General features: G+C 57.4%; 1 protein-coding gene across 1 annotated transcript; it reads right to left on the bottom strand.

Annotated features, from left to right (window-relative positions):
* Nucleotides 1-11,739: 11,739 nt before the first annotated feature.
* On the bottom strand, nucleotides 11,740-15,210 carry AMER1 (APC membrane recruitment protein 1). Its single transcript, XM_054289560.1, has one exon. It carries the CDS (start codon nucleotides 15,208-15,210, stop codon nucleotides 12,028-12,030), a length of 3,183 nt encoding a protein of 1,060 aa, XP_054145535.1. The 3' UTR covers nucleotides 11,740-12,027.
* Between the last annotated feature and the right edge of the window lie 2,331 nt (nucleotides 15,211-17,541).

The raw sequence follows: 17,541 nt of genomic DNA, 5'->3' as shown, positions 1-17,541 counted from the left end.
TCACACGTCACTGTCCCACGGCAGAGACCCGGAGCAGCAGGAGGAGGAGGAGGAGGAGGAGGAAGGTCCTCAGATGTGCTAGAAACACGTGTGGGAGCTGCCACAGGAGTTGTGCCCAATCTCACCTGGGTTTGTGGGAGGAAGCAGCAGCTCTTCCCAGCACTGAGCCCTCAGCATGGACACCCAATGGGGTTTGCCCTAGTGGGATCTGTCCCAGTGGATCTGTCCCAATGGGATCTGTCCCTGCAGGATCTGTCCCAATAGGATTTGTCCCAGTGGATCTGTCCCATCAGGGTCTGTCCCAGTGGGATCTGTCCCAATGGGATCTGTCCCAGTGGATCTGTCCCAGCAGGGTCTGTCCCGGTGGGATCTGTCCCAATGGGATCTGTCCCAGTGGATCTGTCCCAGCAGGATCTGTCCCAGTGGGATCAATCCCAATGGGATCTGTCCCAGCAGGATCTGTGCCAGTGGGATCTGTCCCAGTGGATCTGTCCCAGTGGATCTGTCCCAATAGGATTTGTCCCAGCAGGATCTGTCCCTGTGGATCTGTCCCTATGGATCTGTCCCAGTGGATCTGTCCCAGTGAGATCTGTCCCAGCAGGGTCTTTCCCAGTGGGATCAATCCCAGCGGGATCAATCCCAATGGGATCTGTCCCAGTGGATCTGTCCCATCAGGATCAATCTCAGTGGGATCTGTCCCAGCTCCCAGCACAGCTCCAGAGGGAGCAGCTCCCAAAGCCCCTCTGTGGTGGGTTGGATATTCCCAAGGAAAAAACAAAAAATCAGAGCAGAGCCAAACTTGTGAAAAGGCACTGGAGGAGAAATCCCACAGGGAGCAGAGGGGAACAGGGAAAGGGTGGTGGAAAATCCCTGCCCACCTTTGGGAGATGCCAGGTGGTGCCCAGGAATGTTCCCAAAGGATGGGGAACAGGAGGGAGCCCCCCTCGGCCAGGAGCCAGGACTGGGCAAGGGTTGGGGCATCCCTGGCACCCTCCTGCCCTTGTGACACCCCTGCTCCAGCCTGGCCTGGCCCCAGGACACCCTCAGGGGCTTCTGGGGACATCTGAGGGCAGCAGGGGTGGCACCAAGGGACACCAAGGGCAGCAGGGGTGGCACCCCCAGCACTGGCCCCACTGAGCAGGACCCGGGAGGTGGCCCAGGCCCAGCAGGGCACGGCAGTGAGGATGGGCAGGTTCACAGCAGACTGGGAATGAACCTGGGCTGGGAATGAGCTCATGCTCGGGGTCTGGAGCCCCGGGAGGGCCGGGCCGGGCTGGGCTGGGCCGGGTTGTGCTCCTGGTCCCAGGTGAGGCTGCTTAGGGCTGCCCGTGCCCCCAGGGCTGCTCTGTGGCTCCCAAGGCATCCTGGGGAAGGAGGAAGAGGGAGATGTCCCAAAGAAAGGATGAACTGATGGAAGCTGGGGCTCAGAGAGAGCCTGGCCACTCCTGGGGTCACTGTGGCTCTCAGCAGCCCTCACAGGGGTCCAAGCCCTTTCCAGGGCTGACCCTGCAGGGAAGTCCCTCTGTTTATCCTGTAGGAATTCTCTCCTCTAGTCCTGTTTTTCAGACTCAGCCCTGATCACTTTTTAATCAGATTTGAGTCTCCTTTGCCTTTGGCATTCCTTAATCTCGGAGATGCTTCCCATAAATCACTGCCAGGGCTCCCACGGGAGGCTCCAGGTCCCATCCTGACAATCCCGACCTTCACACCAGCGACTTTCCCAGCCCAGGGAGATTTCCATCATTGCTCCTGCTTTGGAGCCGGTGCTTAAAACCCCAAATCCCTCCCCAGCTCTCTTGGAGCCCCTGCAGGCCCTGGCAGGGCTCTGAGCTCTCCGTGGAGCTTCTCCTGTCCAGGTGAGCACCCCCAGCTCTCCCAGCCTGGCTCCAGAGGGGCTCCATGGCCTCCAGCAGATCCTTGGGGAACTCAGCCCCTCATTTATTGGCGTGGGGTTTTGCGGGGGGGGGGGGGGGGGTAAATTTCTGCTTGGAGCCATCCCTCATTAACCACGGGCAGTGCTCGGAGATCAAATCCCGGTTCTGCTTTCCCAGCCCCTCGGAGCTCCCTCCCACCCGCGCCGAGCCCGCCCTGCCTCGGGCACTCTGTGTCCCAGCCCGCCCTCCTTCGGAAAACGGGAATTTCTATTTTACTGCAGCGAACACACAGAGAGAGCCTGGCGGGGGCAGCTCTGTCCTGTCCCCATCCCGGCTCTGTCCCGTCCCCATCCCGGCTCTGTCCCGTCCCCATCCCTGCTCTGTCCCGCTCCCATCCCGGCTCTGTCCTGTCCCCATCCCGGCTCTGTCCCGTCCCCATCCCGGCTCTGTCCCGTCCCCATCCCGGGCTCTGTCCCGCTCCCATCCCGGCTCTGTCCCGTTCCCATCCCGGCTCTGTCCTGTCCCCATCCCGGCTCTGTCCCGCTCCCATCCCGGGCTCTGTCCCGCTCCCATCCCGGCTCTGTCCCGCTCCCATCCCGGCTCTGTCCCGTTCCCATCCCGGCTCTGTCCTGTCCCCATCCCGGCTCTGTCCCGTCCCCATCCCGGCTCTGTCCCGTCCCCATCCCGGGCTCTGTCCCGCTCCCATCCCGGCTCTGTCCCGCTCCCATCCCGGCTCTGTCCTGTCCCCATCCCGGGCTGTCCCGGGGATCCCAGATTTTCCTTCCCTGCCTTGGGCTTTGCTCTCTCCCAGCTCCGGACGGGGCTGGCAGGAGGGGAGGGGGACAGCACTGTGCCCTTTGTTGATAAAACTGTCCTTTGGCCCCTCAAAAAGGAAATAAGCCCACAAGTTTCTGTCCTCGATTAGGTGAAAAAGCCACTTCATAGGCCTGAAGGATTTCACCTCAAACTTAAGGACGGCCAATTGGACAGAATCCAAAAAGTCCTACCTAAACAATTTACTAGAAAAAGAAGTGAACAAAGAAACTAATGGCTTTTGTGAGGTGTTTTACCAGGAGCAAGAACTTCTGGCATCTAGCTCGGTTTTTACCTGTTTGTTATTTTGCCTTTTATTAAATCTTTTTGTTTCCAACACTGCCACAGAAGCCGTCCTGCTGATTTGTTATGCCTCTAAGGGTAGCTGAGCTATCTTGGGTGTGTTATAGTCCTGCAAGATCTTATGAGACCTGGCTGGAAGAGGCTCCTGCAACACAGAGGGGCTCAGTGGGGCTGTGGTGCCCACCCTGGGGCTTTGGGATGGCATTGCCCCATCCCAGCAGGAGCTGCCACAGCTCTGCCTCAGAGCCCAACCTTCAGCAGGCTCCAGAGGAGATAAAACCCCAATAAACATAAAATCATCCCACAGAGCATAAACCAGCTGTGCTGGGGGACAGCAGTGGGGACAGCAGTGTGGGTGTGAGGGGCTGTGACGCAGCACAGGGGTGCAGCTCTGCCCCATTGTGCCCACACACGCTGGGCTCAGGGTGCCACTGGAGCCTGGCACCTGCAGTGCTGGCTGTGCCTGCCGGGCTCTGAGACCCTGGGCAGTCACAAAGATTTGGCATCAGGGTCCCCTCATGGTGTGGGACCCCACAAACCCCCAGCACCTGCAGTGCCCTCACACCCAGGTGCCAATTCAGGTGGCACCAAAGCCACCAAACCCCTCCAGGGTCACAGAATGACTGGTTTGGGTTGGGAGGACCTCAAAGCCCACTCAGTGCCACCCCTGCCATGGCAGGGACACCTTCCACCATCCCAGGCTGCTCCAGCCCCAATGTCCAGCCTGGCCTTGGGCACTGCCAGGGATCCAGGGGCAGCCACAGCTGCTCTGGGCACCTGTGCCAGGGCCTGCCCACCCTCACAGGGAGGAATTCCATCCCAATATCCCATCCAGCCCTGCCCTGTGGCAGCTCCTGTCCCCCCATGGTGTCCCCAGGGTGTCACAGACCCCTCACCCTGGCTGTGACTCGGAGCTGTTGATGCTGAAGGCTCAGGGCACTGAGGGAATGTGAAGCTCTGCCTCATCTCTGAGTTTTCCCCTCTCATGTCCCCAAAAAGTGCTCCAGGGCCCCAGGCTGCCCCAGGGGAATTTTGGGGAGACCCAGCTCAGCATTGGACATAATAATAGAACAAAGGGGAACAGTTTAAAACTACAAGAGGAGAGATTTAGATGGGATATTGGGTGGGAATGGTTCCCTGGCAGGGTGGGCAGGCCCTGGCACAGGTGCCCAGAGCAGCTGTGGCTGCCCCTGGATCCCTGGCAGTGCCCAAGGCCAGGCTGGACATTGGGGCTGGAGCAGCCTGGGATATGGGAAGGGCTCCCTGCCCTTGGAAGGGCTTTGAGGTCTCTCTCATCCGAGCCCTTCTGAGATTCTGGATTCCATGGGCTGCAATGTGGGAGCTCTCCCTTAGAGGTCAGCCCAGCACCAAACCTGGCTCCAGTTCCCGGCACGGAGGCGATCCCTGCCCAGAGCCGGGATTTGGTCACCAGGGCCCTCCGGGGTGGGCAGGGCACGGTCCCCAGCGCCTGCAGGAATATCCCCAAGGATATTGTTGGGGAAGATGAAACAGGAAAGCCTTATAAATATGATTGTCTGGCAAAAGATTTTGAGAATATGGAAGCTATAAGCGAGATTGAAATGAAAGCAAGCTTTGAGATCCCTTAGTTACTGAACAACTGGAAAACAACGGTGTGGCCAGCTGAAGGTGATCCCCTTTTGATGGAACAACACCCTCTGCTTGCAGACAGGCCCAAGGGTCAGAGCAGACCCTGCCAGCTTGGCAGAAGGGGCCCAAAGAGGAGTTTTTAGGGTTTAAAATGTAACACAGTACGGTAATGTAGTGATTCTGATAGGCTGTATGTAAATGCTATAGGATTTGTATCTTGTACTAGATTGGGTAGTGAGAACTAGCATATTCGACACAGAAGAAGATTTATGGTATTGTAACGGGAACTTCAGTCTCTTACCCTGTTTATTCTCTCACCCTCTCATCCTCTCTCCCCCTCTGTTCTCTCAGGCTGCTCCGAGCTGTGTTTGGCAGCTCCCAGCAGGTCCCTGCACCCAGGCCCTTTGCAATAAACCCCAAATTCCTGACCTGGCTGCAGAGATCTCTCATGTCTGTCCATCTCGCCCATCCTACCCCTGACGCTCCTACAGATATTCCCAAGAGCTGAGCTCTCCCAGCTCCTCTCCTGCTCCTTTCCATGCGTGGAACAGAGAGCTCTGAGCTCTGTGTCTGCCCCACCCGGGGATCCCCTGCCTGGGGAAGGCCTGGCCAGCTCCAGATTCTGGGGAGCAGGATGACCTGGTCCTGCTGCTGTGACATTTTCCATGCACACAACAGTCAGGACAACCCCGCAGAGCTTTTCCTTAAGGCTCCATTCCTCCTTCCCTCCTCCCTTCTGACAAATGCGACTCAGCAAAGGGACATCCTCCCAAAAAACAAAATAAAAACCCCCCAAAACCCTTTCAAATGACAGCTCCTGCATCAGAAAGAAAATTACTCTTCTTCCTTTGTTGTTTGTCTTTTTCTTTCCCAAATCCCTCCCGCATTAAACAGATTTCAGCATTGTTCTAAAAATAGAGGGATTAGAAATAATCCCCCAGCATGGAGCGACTGTGGGGATGTGGCACTGGGGGCTGGACCTTGGGCTGAGCTGGGGGGGACCCAGGAACCCCAGAAACGGTGAGGAGGGGACATTGCTGTGTCCCCAGGCCAGGTGTCCCTGACGAGGTGTCCCAGGGCTGTACTGAGCCAGTGGGAGCCACCAGCTGGGAACTGAGCCCAGGAAATGGGGATGGGATGGGATAGGATGGGATGGGATGGGATGGAGATGGAGGTGGAGATGGAGATGGGATTGGGATTGGGATGGGATGGAATGGAATGGAGATGGGATGGGATGGGGATGGGATGAACAAACTCCACTCGGTCCATGGAAATAGGGAAGGAACTAAAGCAGTTGTCCCAGGGGTGACAGGTGACACAAAGGTCACCAGGCCATGGCAGCCTCTGGGCACAGGAGCCTGAGGAACCCTGGCAGTGCCACAAACCCCTGGTGTTCCCTCAGAGAGCAGAGTTGTTGTGTCACAGTTGTTGTGTCACAGAGTTGTTGTATCGGTGCTTTTCAAATCACTTTGGAGAAAAAAAAAGGAACACTTCAAAGTGCGAGATGCATTCCTGTGATGACAAGCGGCTTCCAGGAGGTTTTGTCTGCAGGAATTTGTTTGCAGCAAACGAGTCAATTTTGTTTACAAGGAGGCAATTAGAGCTGAGGGTTTGAAGCGTTCCCAGCGGGATGGGCCATCCCAGGAGCTGATCCCGCTGTCCTCATCACCATCAACACTCCTCTGCCACGGGCTGGGGGAGGAGAAACAACCCAGGGATAGATGGAATCCATCTCCTGCATCCCCTGCATCCATCCCTGCCCGAGCTGGGGGTGCAGCCAGGGGGAGATTCCTCTGGCACCAGGGAAAACAGGGCACGATCCAGGACCCCCTGGATAAGCCCAGCCCTGGCAGGGAATCCCAGCTTTGCCATCACCTCGGGGAAAATGCCCCTGCAGCTCCTGCAGGCTCAGAGCTCAGGGTGGGATGTGGAAAGGGAACCCCGGGACTGTGGGGATGTTCTTTCAGCCAGGAAGGATTTGGGGTGCAGGGAGAGTGCCTGGAATAACACCCAGCAGGCTGCAGGGAGGCTGGATGGGAGCACGGCTCCAGAGGGGGACTTTGAAGCCTGAATTTTGAGCTCCTGACCCAGGAACCCCCAGGCACACCACGCTCACCCCTGCCCAGCCTTTCCACAGTTGTTTTGGCTCCTCTGGCAGAGTTTTCCAGCCCAGGCAGTGCCGACCCAGCCCCACGTGCCATTTTCCCTGATTGCCTTCCAGGCTCTTCCCACGTTTAAAATGAAGGAGAATCAGCAGAGCTGCTCCTTCATCTCCTGCCCTCTGTCCCTGCCTGGGCAGCTTTTCCCTCCCTAAATTCAGCCAGGGGTTTTCAGGAGCTCCATCCCCACAGGAGCTGCTGCCCCTGTCCCTGGCTGTCCCCAGAGGCTCCCGTGGGAGGGACCTTGGGGACACAGCAGGGATGGCGCTGCCCCAGGGACCCTGCCCTGCTCCTGCTGGGGTGAAAGCCACCAGAGCTGTGACAAACACCAGTGGCGCAGTCAGGGCTGCTCCTGGGCCACACCAACCTCCTTTAACCCCAAAGGAGAAGCCAAACCCAGAGCTCTGGGAGCTGCTGGAGGCTTTTCCAGCGGGATGAGGGGGGTTATTCCCAGCTGAAATGCAGCAGAAAACAACACAGTGAAATAAACATTAAAATCTACTTAAAAGCATACATATTTAAATATTTAAAAGTGTATATATATATAAAGATGTAGTTTATATAATTATATATCTTTATATAAATATATATTTATTATGTGTAAATAGTATATATTAGAAATGTTATTTATAAATATTATAAATGTTTATAATATTATATATTATTATAAATAATGATTTTATTAAATATTAATATAATGTAATTATATAATTATATTTCTATTAAATATGAATATATTATAAATATTGTTTATAGTATTTCTATTAAATATTTAGAATATCATAATATGATATTTCTATTATATATTATAATATATAATATATATTGCAATATATATTGATATATTTATAATATGATAGATAATATTTATAATATAATTGATATGTTTATTTATAAATATTATAGATAGATGTATATTGATTATATTCTATATTTATTATATTATATTATATATAGTATTGGTTATATTATGTATATAATGAATAATATGGAGAATAGGAATAATGATGGAGAATTTCCAGAGCTCATTTGATGAGGGTTTGAGGAGCTTTACCCTGTTCCAAAGGGTCTCTGTTGCCTTCTCCCATGGAAAATTCCACCTCACTGGCAGATAACCAACAGACAAAAAAGAAGGGGAAGAAAAACATCAAATCAAGGATAAAATAAACACAAAACCACCAAAGCACCAGTGAAATCCAATGTTCTCTAAAAATCTGCAGTTTATTCATTAGAATTCAGTGAAAGGAACATTCATTTTAAAACACAATCAATACATTAAAAACTTGAAAGGACTAGTAGCAATGAGGCCAGGAAGGAAACAAAAACCCCAAATTCAGCCAGGTTGGTCACCTGGGAGGAGCTGCCAGCCTGGCAGCAGGGAGGGGCAGCTGAGGACAATAATTCATTATTCCCTTCCAACTGAGAGGCTTTTTGGGATCTGAATTTCTCACTTCACCCAAATGGAGCTTTGGAGTGGCTCAAGGTGGGTGAGAAGAGCAGGAGGCCCCAGCTGGAGAGGAGGGAGCCCAGAATTCCAGGGCAGAGGGAATGTGGAAAGTGGGTCTGAGTGCCCCAGGAATGTCCAATGAGAAACCTTCCCACCCATCCCTGTGGGGAATGGGGCAAACCCAACCCAGAGAAATTTTAAAAGCACCATCAGGTGACAAGTTATTAATTAGAAGACAAAAAAAATCTCTGCAGAGCCAAATCAGTGACAATTGCCACGTCTGCTGGGAGGAAAAAGAGGGGAAATCTGCTTTGAGCATTCCAGAAGCTCTGCTCTCCTCTGATGCTGAATTCAAGGCAGTGTCATTGCAGGGAGATGTTTTGGTGCTGCAGAGCACAGGGTGGAGCTCCCTGGAGAGGGAGGGAGGGCAAGGTGGGGAGCCCTGCTAATCCCAGGATTATCTAAGGAGCAATCCTCAGGCACCAGGGTGAAATCCCAGCCTGGCCAGGGAGCACCAAGGGGAGAGGAAACCTGTCCAAGAGCATTTCCATGCACCAACAGCATCTCCTGCACTAGGATTGAAGGAAAGCCCCAATTTGAGATAAAATAACATCAGCAGACAGCAGGAAAAGCCTCAGCTGGAACCTGTGGGCATTTTATAACATTTGGAGGGAGAAATGACCAAAATCCACAGATTCAGATTAAAAACAACACTGAAAAGCAAAGAAGGGACAGCTGAGTGTGACAGAGGAGGGTTAAGGACATCTCAAGTGTGTGCAAAGTGTGTTTGTGAGGCCTGGGGGCACATTCCCAGGGAGCAGGTGGGATCTGGGCACAGCAGCAGCAGGAATGGCCTTTTATCCACGGGAAAAGCAAACCACAGCACTTGCAAAGACAAAGACACACGAGTAAAAGAACAGTCTGTAAAATTTCCCCATGATTATAAAATGCAAAACTATACAAAAATAGAGAAAATTGACCGTTTTCTTATGTGTATAAAAACAAACAAACAAAAGGAAACCCCCAAGTCCCCAGAATGCAACACAGAAGCTCTGGGCAGTGCTTCCATCCCAGCTCCACAGCCCCAGTCCCTCACTCCCCTGCAAGAACAGGTGAATTCCTCACGTTTTTCCTAAATATCCTGGCAGGACCTTCTCTGCCCCTGACTTGGCGACTGGTTTCTGCTTGGGAAGCCCTTTTGCACCAGAAGCCTCAGTGGCCACCCCAGCTGGGAGCTCCTGGGGTAAGGCAGTGTTGGGCTGACCCAGCTCCAGCCCAGCTTTGTTCCCATGGATGCCAAGTGGGGATTTTTGGGAAGAGTGGCTCAGCAGGCAGTGAAATCCAATCCCTACTGCAGTCAACATTTCCAGGCTGAATTACTGCACTAGAAATTTCAATTTCTTTGGGTTAATGGGGCAGAATCTGCCAATAATCCATCAAATTAGTGACTAAACTGCATTAGGAAAACTCATTTGAATTCCAGAGATATTTGCCTCATTGAATTCCCATCGAATTAAGAGGAGAAACCTTTGGTATGAAGTCAGATGGCCAAGCCTTGGCTGTGAAGCTCCCCAGGATCCCAGAACACCCTGGAACATTCGTGTAGCACCCAGACATTGCCAGCCCCCCAGGGACACCCTGGAACATTCATGGAGCACCCAGACACTCCCAGCCCCCAGCAGGACTTTGGCTGAGCAAAGCTCCAGAGCTGGAACCCCCCGATGCCTTTGGTGAGATGCTGAAAGGAAATAAAGCAGGGCTTGAACCCAGGCAGGGTGTGAGGGGGTGACAGTGGCCCTGTGGTGTCCCCAGCAGGGTGTGCCCGTGGTTTGGGCACAGAGCTGCCCTGTCCTTGCTCCAAGGAGGGATAGCCCACGTTCATTAGCAGCTGTGCTAATGAGGGGAGACACCCCCACAGTGAGGGCAACATTGTCCCCCTGGGGTGGCAGTGGCACCAACATCCAGGCGTGGCCCAGGAAACCCTCCCTGGTGTCCCAGAGGGGGGAGGGAACAGAACCATGGCACAGCAGCTGCCAGGAAAACATGGAAAAATGCAGGTGTGAGCCCCTGGATGCACGGATGGATCTGCTCTGCCTCAGCAGGACAAGCACAGCACACACAGAGGCTGAACCCAGCCCTGCCCTGCCCTCCCTGCTCCTTCCCACACACCCAAGGGCAGGGCAGAGGAATCTTTTCTCAAAAGGAATATCAAAACCTCATTTTGCTTGGGGGGAAAAAACCCATCAAACCCAAAGCAGCTCCTTGTGCCTGGAAATGCAGGGATGGCAGCTGATGGAGCCACATCCATGCGGAGCAGCAGCAGCACGAGGGTGACCCAGCAGGAAAATGGAGCCTGGCCCAAGCAGAGCCATCCCTCACCCCACACATGTGGTAAAACTCCAGTATTCCCACTTTGGGATTACTTTTTGAATGCTACAAACTCTGCTGCAAAGAAAAATAGAGAAGGGCCAATGACGTGGGGGGAAACAAAAATCACTGGTAATGGAATTAAATCAGAACACAGAGCTTGGACAGGACAGGGAAGGAGCTTTGTGTCATGGATTGATTGGGGGTTTGGGATCACAGAGGGGACAGGAGCCTGGAACAGATGTCACAGGAGCTCACAGCACAGTCTGTCCCCTCAGTTGTGTCCCTCCTCCACGTTCCCTCAAAGAGGCAAAAAATCCCAACCCTCCAGCAGCTCCCAGGCTTTTTGTTCCCTCCAGACAGGAGAGAAGCCCAATGCAGCTGTGGTCCATCCCAAATTCCAAGGAACACAAAAATTCCCTCCTGTGGGTTCATGCAAAGAAAACAATCTTTAAAAAATAAAATAAAATTAAAAAGCCACAAAGCTTCCTTTTGAGAAAGTAACATCATCTGCCACTTCACAGCTACAGGCATGATGCAAATTTAGCTTATTTCAAAGGCCTCAGCCCTGTCCCCGTGGCCCTGGAGAGGCCAGGAGCCCAGGACAAGGCCCAGGAAAGGATTCCACTAGGAATTCTGCACCAAGACAGACCACAACAAAGAAGGGACCAACACTTTGTTCTTCAAAGGGACACCATGGACAGCACATCTTTCTGAGCAAACTGAAACTAGACCTGGAGAATGTTATCAGCACACACACAAAAGCTCCTGCTTTCCTTTGGGGCAAGGACAAATGAAATAAATAAAAACATTGCTGCAAAGTTCCCCTTTCCAGCTGCCTTGCCCCATCCTCACTCTGGAACAAGCAGCACCTTCCTCCCTGCTCCCCACACTGAGCCTGGGCTGGAAGACATTCAGAGTGAGTGTGAACCAAAACATTTCACCCACAAGAGGAAAACAGCCCCATTTCCCTCAAAACTCTGCCCAAAGCCTGTTCCCCCAGCCCTGCACAAACCCCAACCTGCCACAGCAGCAGCAGGTCCATGCCCAGCTCCTGCCAGGGGCTGCTGCTGCTGCACTTGGTGCTGGAGAGGGCTGGAAAACCACAAAGTGCCTCGGTGGTGATGCAGGAATCCTGGAGACAGCTCCAGGAGCATCCACAGGGCAAGGCCACGGATGTTTGCAGAGAGGAGCATCAGCCCAGCTCAACTCAGGTCCTCCCCAAACTGCTCCCGGTTTTCTCCCTCCCTTTGCTCCCCTTCACTCCTGCCCAGAGCAGCCTCAGCGTGGTGAGTGACATGGTGACATTCCTGCAGCCTTTTGGCTTGGTGACAGTGACATTCTTGCAGACACTCAGCCTCGGTGACAGGGTGACATTGTTGCAGCCCCTCAGCTGGGTGACACGGTGACATTCCTGCCACTACTCAGCCTGGGTGACACGGTGACATTCCTGCAGCTACTCAGCCTGGGTGACACTGCACACGGTGCCCCGGCAGGGGCCGTGCCCCGGGGTGGCCCTGCCCTTGAGGGGCTCGGTGCAGCGCTCCGGGCTCTCGGTGTCCCCGCTGCCATTCCCGGGATGCTGTGGCACGCCCTGGGCGATGCCCACAGGTTTGCCCCTGGCACGGTGCTCCGGGGAGCAGGCAAAGCCAAAGCTCGGGGGCAGCTCTGCCTGTCCCAGGGGCAGCAGGCGGGACAGCTTGGGGACATCGCCGGGGTAGCGGAAGGACGCGGCCGCCTCCCGGGCCCGCCTGGGCTCGGCCTGCAGGGGGAGGTTGGAGGGCCGGAGCGGGAGCCGGCTCAGCTCTGCCTCCTGCGGCCGCCTCTCCGGAGCCTCCCCGATGCCCCCGCACTGGGACAGAGGCAGGAACGGGGACGCGGTGTCCGGCGGCTCCGAGGGCTCCCAGACGCTCTCCACAGCGCCGGCCGGGGCCAAGTCCCAGAGCTCCATCCCGCCGGGAGCCGCCTCGGGGCCGCGCTGGAGGTGCCGCGGGCCCGGCCAGCTCAGGCCGCCCTCGGGAGCCAGCAGCTCGCCCTCCTCCTTGCTCCTGCTCCTCCTGGCTCCGGCAGAGTCCTTCCTGGCCCACAGCCGGCAGGGCTGGGGGGCGCTGCGGGGCCCCGGCGGCTCGGCCAGCTCGAACTCCAGGCTCTCGGTGTCCAGCGAGCGGCTCCGCCGGTCCACCGAGAGCGGCGCGGGCATGGAGGGGCTGAGGCCGTGCAGGCGCAGGTGGCGGGGCAGGCTGGCCACGCCCCAGTTGCAGCTCTGGAAGGAACCCGGGGAGAAGGCCAGGGACATTCTCTCGTCACATTCGGCCAAGGACTCTTTCTGTCCGTAGCCGTCGTCAAAGGCCTCGGCGATGTCCTCGCCCGCCGTCAGCTCCGGGCGCTGCTCACACTCCCCCTCCCCGTCCTGCTCCACGTCCACCACGTCAAAGGTGACCATGGTGGGCAGGGCAGGGAGGTTCTGGGTGAAGGATGAGCTGGAGGCCGAGCTCCCCAGGCTCTCAGAGAGGCTGGAGAAGAGGGTCCCGCTGCTGGCGAACTCCACCAGAGCCTGGGAGAAGTTCACAGCGTGCTCGGGCTCGCTGCCCACCTGGGGCTCACCTGGACCGGGCTCTGCTCCACCACCGTGCTCCTGCTCGGGCAGCCTGAACCCAGGGAACATCCCTGCCTTGCTGCCATGGATGGGGTCCCCAAACATCCCACAGTCCAGGTCTGCATCGAACCCCGGGTTGTTCTTTGTGAGCTGAATAAGGCAACTTCCGGGGGCTTTTTGGCTGTTGTAGCAGTTTTCCAGACACAGAGTCCCTGGAAAATCCCTCCACTCTGCATTTTCAGCCCTAGCCACTGCAACCCCACCATTGACAGCCCGGCCTGGGGTGTGTGAGGCCACCTGCTCGCTCTCAAGGCCACTCTGACTCTTGCCAGTGGAGCTGGCTGCTCTGGTTTTACATTCAATGCACTGCTTCTCCCGGGGACACTTCTCCTTGCTGGAGACATCCAGGCGTTTCAGGACAGGCTCCCTCTGCAGCTCCCAGTACAGCAGCTCTTTCTGAATGGCTGCAAGCCCCTCCTCTTCACTTTCCATCAGCCCTCTCTTCTGATCCATCATCTGCTGGATCAGGCTCTTCTCTGCAGGGAGGCAGAAGTCCATGAAGTAGCTGAAGATGCCCTGGCGTGGGACTTTGCCCTCGAACAGGGATTCCTCGCCATGAGAGGGGCTCATCAGGGTGTCAAACTCGTAAAGTGCATCGCCGCTGTAGCTGTCCCGGGGCAGCCGGTCCTTCTTGAGCTCCTCTCCAGCCTCATCCTCCGGCCCTGGCGTGGTGGAGTCGTAATACCCCTCATCACTGTTAGGGGCAGACTCCTGCTGGTCGCTCTGGGGCGTCAGGAGGTCAACACCATCCACGGCATCCCCCATGTAGGGGTGCGCATCGGCCTCGTGTGAGGCGTGTGTCTCCAGGCTGCTGCTGGACACCTGGGCCCCGTAGCTCCTGTCCCCCGGCACGCCGCTGTCCCACACCTGCTGCAGGTACTCCTCAGCCTCCTCAGGGATGGCCATCTCCTCGCCGCCGCCCTGGTAGGTGACGAGGCAGGAGCTGCGCTTGGCGGCGTCGCGGCTGCGCTCCACAGAGATGCTGCTCTCGGCGATGTCGGGCTCGGCGATGTCGTCCCCGCAGCCCGTCAGCGAGTCAAAGCTCTTCAGGGAGGTGACGTCCCCCAGCATGAGGCTCAGCAGGTCCCCGGAGTGCAGGCAGGGAGGCTCGCTGTCCATGAAGTCAGGGTGGAAGGCCAGCAGCAAACTCTCACGGTCAAACTCAGCGCAGGCAGCAGCCTCGGGCTCTGATTTTGTATCTGGAACGTCCCCGTTCCCTGGCACGGCCACCGTGTCACCCTCGGGGTTGCCTCCATCAGCTGCGGGGCCCGTGGGCTCGGTGGCCTCCCCACAGCTGGAGTCACCCCCCGAGTCCCCTGGGCCGGCCGTGGCCTCAGGGCCCGGCCCTGCTGCCCTGCCCTCCACGGCCCCTCGGCTCTCTGCTCCCATCCCAGGGGCATTCCCGGCCTCCTCGGTGTCCCCGCTCCACTCGGGCAGCTCCGCCTTCTCACTCTCGGCTGCCTTGCTCTTCCGGTGCCGCCGGATGCTGTTAAAAAACCCTTTCAGCCCCTTCTTGGGTCTGGGGCACGAGGATTTCTCCCCGTTGGGCTTTTTGTCACAGCCCTCGATGCTGCCGGGGGGAGAGCCGTCCTGCTGGCCCGGCTCCGCCCTGGGGCCGCTGTCCGGGGCCAGCTGGGCGCTGCGGGAGCAGGGCAGGGGCCCGGGCTGCCCGTCCCTGCCGCCCTCCGCGGGGCTGCCCGGCCGCGCCGCACCGCCCTTGTCACAGGCGGCGCTGCTCAGCCCGTCGTGGGTCTTGCACTTGCCGAGGCCCTTCTTGCCGCGGCCGCCGAAGAAGCTGGGCAGGGTGCAGATGCTGCGCTTGCCCCCGAACAGCTTGAAGGCCGTTTTCCTCAGCTTGCCGGGGGGCGGCTGCTGCGGCTCGGCCGCCAGCACGGAGCCGTGGGCGCTGTCGGGAGGGCCGTCCCCGCCCTCCTGCCGCCGCCGGTCCGCTCCGTCCCGCTCCTCCGGGCTGCCCGTTTCCATGGCAGCGGGCGGGCCTGGATCTAGCGGCGAGCGGCGGCGCGGGGAGCGCGGAGCTCGGGGCGCAGGGATGGACACATCACCGCCGACCTGAGGCACAGGAGAGGGCACGCGTGAGGGAGGACAGGCAGCGGAAGGGGCAGAGCTCAAGGCACCGGGGTCTCCATCACCGGCTGGAGGAGGCTCCGAGCTCTGCCTCCACTTCCAAAATCCAGGCACCAAAATGTCGCCTAAACGTAGCAGCTCAGTAGAGCAGGAAAAACCACACATCCCCCTTGGGTAAATCCCTGGGGACACGCAGATCTGACCCCTGCACCTCCTCGCTCCAAGCCCTGCAGCTTCCCAGATTTTCTGTCTCCAGGGTGATCAGGTTTGGCCACCTTAAAGTGAGAGCCAGCAGCTCCCAAACCCCCTCCCAGCTCTGCCAGGCTCCAGAGAGCATCCTGAGGGAGGCCAAACCAGGACACAGCCCCCCCTACGCACGTGTCCGGGGAAAAACCACTTTGGTTACTACCCTGGCTTTTTTTAATAGAAGATTTCAGTTGTTTTTAAAATAATCTGTGCAGCCAGAGAGAATCGCCTTAAAAACACCCACTGTGAACCCCCTGATCAGATTATCCCAGAAGCAGAGAGGTAGGTTTGAAATCTGACCCTGGACTGCTGTCAGGAACAGCAGAAATAAAACAATTATAATCGTGTCGTTTACCGAGGTGAGGGTGGAGAAATTAAATGCAATAAAATCCTAATGTGCTCCCAAGCTGTAAATGCCCCAGGCTGAGCTCTGACTGACAGGAGGCCAGGAAACCTTCCCGAGGTGTTTAACCAGAGATCCCAAATTAAAAATACATCCAAACGATGCTCCTAGACCCCACACCAAACCTGCAACTCCAGGTGATTTTTATTCCTGGGTTATTTTGCCTCTCTATTGATCTGGCATGGGCTTTCAGGTCCCTCCCAACCCAGCCCATTCCGTGGTTCTGGAATTGCTGATAACCCCTCACGTTCACCTGTCCCAGTGGAAGCAGCAGCTGGGGCGTAGCCGGCTGGCACAGCCGCCTCCCCAGCGGCAAACTGAACTTGTCCAGCTCTGCCAGAGCCCACCACGAGTCCCAGAAGCCTCCAAAGCCTCTGGAGAGAGCTGGAGAGAGGGGCCTGGGAGAAATGCTCGCACCTGGCCGGGTGCGGGGCTGCTGGAGAAGGGGGGGAAATGAGCCCGAACCTGCACCTGGACAGGGGCGGCTGGAGAACAGCCGGGGAAGGGCACGAGACAGAGCCAGCATTACAAAAATTCCTTTTGGGAATCGCTCCTCTCCAGCTCCACGTCAGCACCGCGGCACGGCTGCGGAGGGGAGGCTGGAGCAGGATAAAAAATGAAATAAATAAAAATGAAAGAAAGGGAAATAAAGGGCACCAAGGGCAAAGAGCCACCACCAATAGAACGTGAAAAATAAGGTTTAAAAGCCAACAAAAAGCAGCACGGTAACAATGAAATGCAGCGATTCACCCGCAGAGGGGACCCTCGGGACCCCCGGCCCGCCCAGCCCCGCACGGGGCCGCTCCCCCAGGCCGGCCCTCCCCGCTCCCCCCGCCGCGCTCCCAAACTTTCGGGAGGATCCGTGAAACCGCGAGGGGCGGGGGGGGGAAGGGGGGATCGGTCGGGGCCCGGGGAGCGGCGGCGCGGGGAGCGCGGCCCCGGGCCCGCCCCGTGCCCAGCACTTACCACGGGCGGGCGGCGGCGGCACCGCGGCACCCCCGGGACCGCGGCCCCGGCCCAGCCCTCAGGCCGCGCGAGGGGCGCGGGGCCGCGGGTCCGCCCGGCGCGGCCGGCAGGGGCGGCGCCGCGTGACGGCCGGGGCGGGGCCTCCTGACGGGGGGCGGAGGGGCGGGGCCTGGCGGGCGGGGCGCGGTGATTGACGGGCCGCGGCGGCGGGGGGCGGGGCCTGTGCGTGAGGGAGGGCGCGGTCTCCGCATTGGGCCCAATGGAAGGGGGCGGGGTCACGGTGACGGGGCGGGGCTGCTGGGCGCGGTCCCCACGGTGTCCCCACGGTGTCCCCTCATGACCGTCACACGGTGTCCTCCCCGGTGGCCCGGGGCGGTCACCACCGGGGACGTCCCAGTGGCGGGTGGGCGTGGCCTCAGGGCGGGTCCCCGTGCTGGGGGCGGGGCCTCGTCAGCGGACATGATTGGCAAGGGGCGTGGCCTCTGCACGGGGCGTGGCCTTGGGGCGACACCAGCGGGCCACGCGGGGTCACGGACACGGGGGGATGTCCTGTCCTGTCCTGGTGTGTGACACCACGAGGGTCAAGGATGTGACAGTGTGTGTGACACCGGGAT

Source organism: Melozone crissalis, unplaced genomic scaffold (assembly GCF_028551555.1).
Source record: "Melozone crissalis strain CALT ecotype California unplaced genomic scaffold, PUWL_Pcris_2 ptg000068l_1, whole genome shotgun sequence".
Taxonomy (NCBI): domain Eukaryota; kingdom Metazoa; phylum Chordata; class Aves; order Passeriformes; family Passerellidae; genus Melozone; species Melozone crissalis.
Note: the sequence above shows the minus strand (reverse complement) of the source record. Positions and strands in the feature narration are given on the sequence as shown.

Bases quoted from the DNA above. Each gene is read 5' to 3' on its own strand.
- AMER1 (XM_054289560.1), bottom strand. From the start codon at position 15,210: ATGGAAACGGGCAGCCCGGAGGAGCGGGACGGAGCGGACCGGCGGCGG.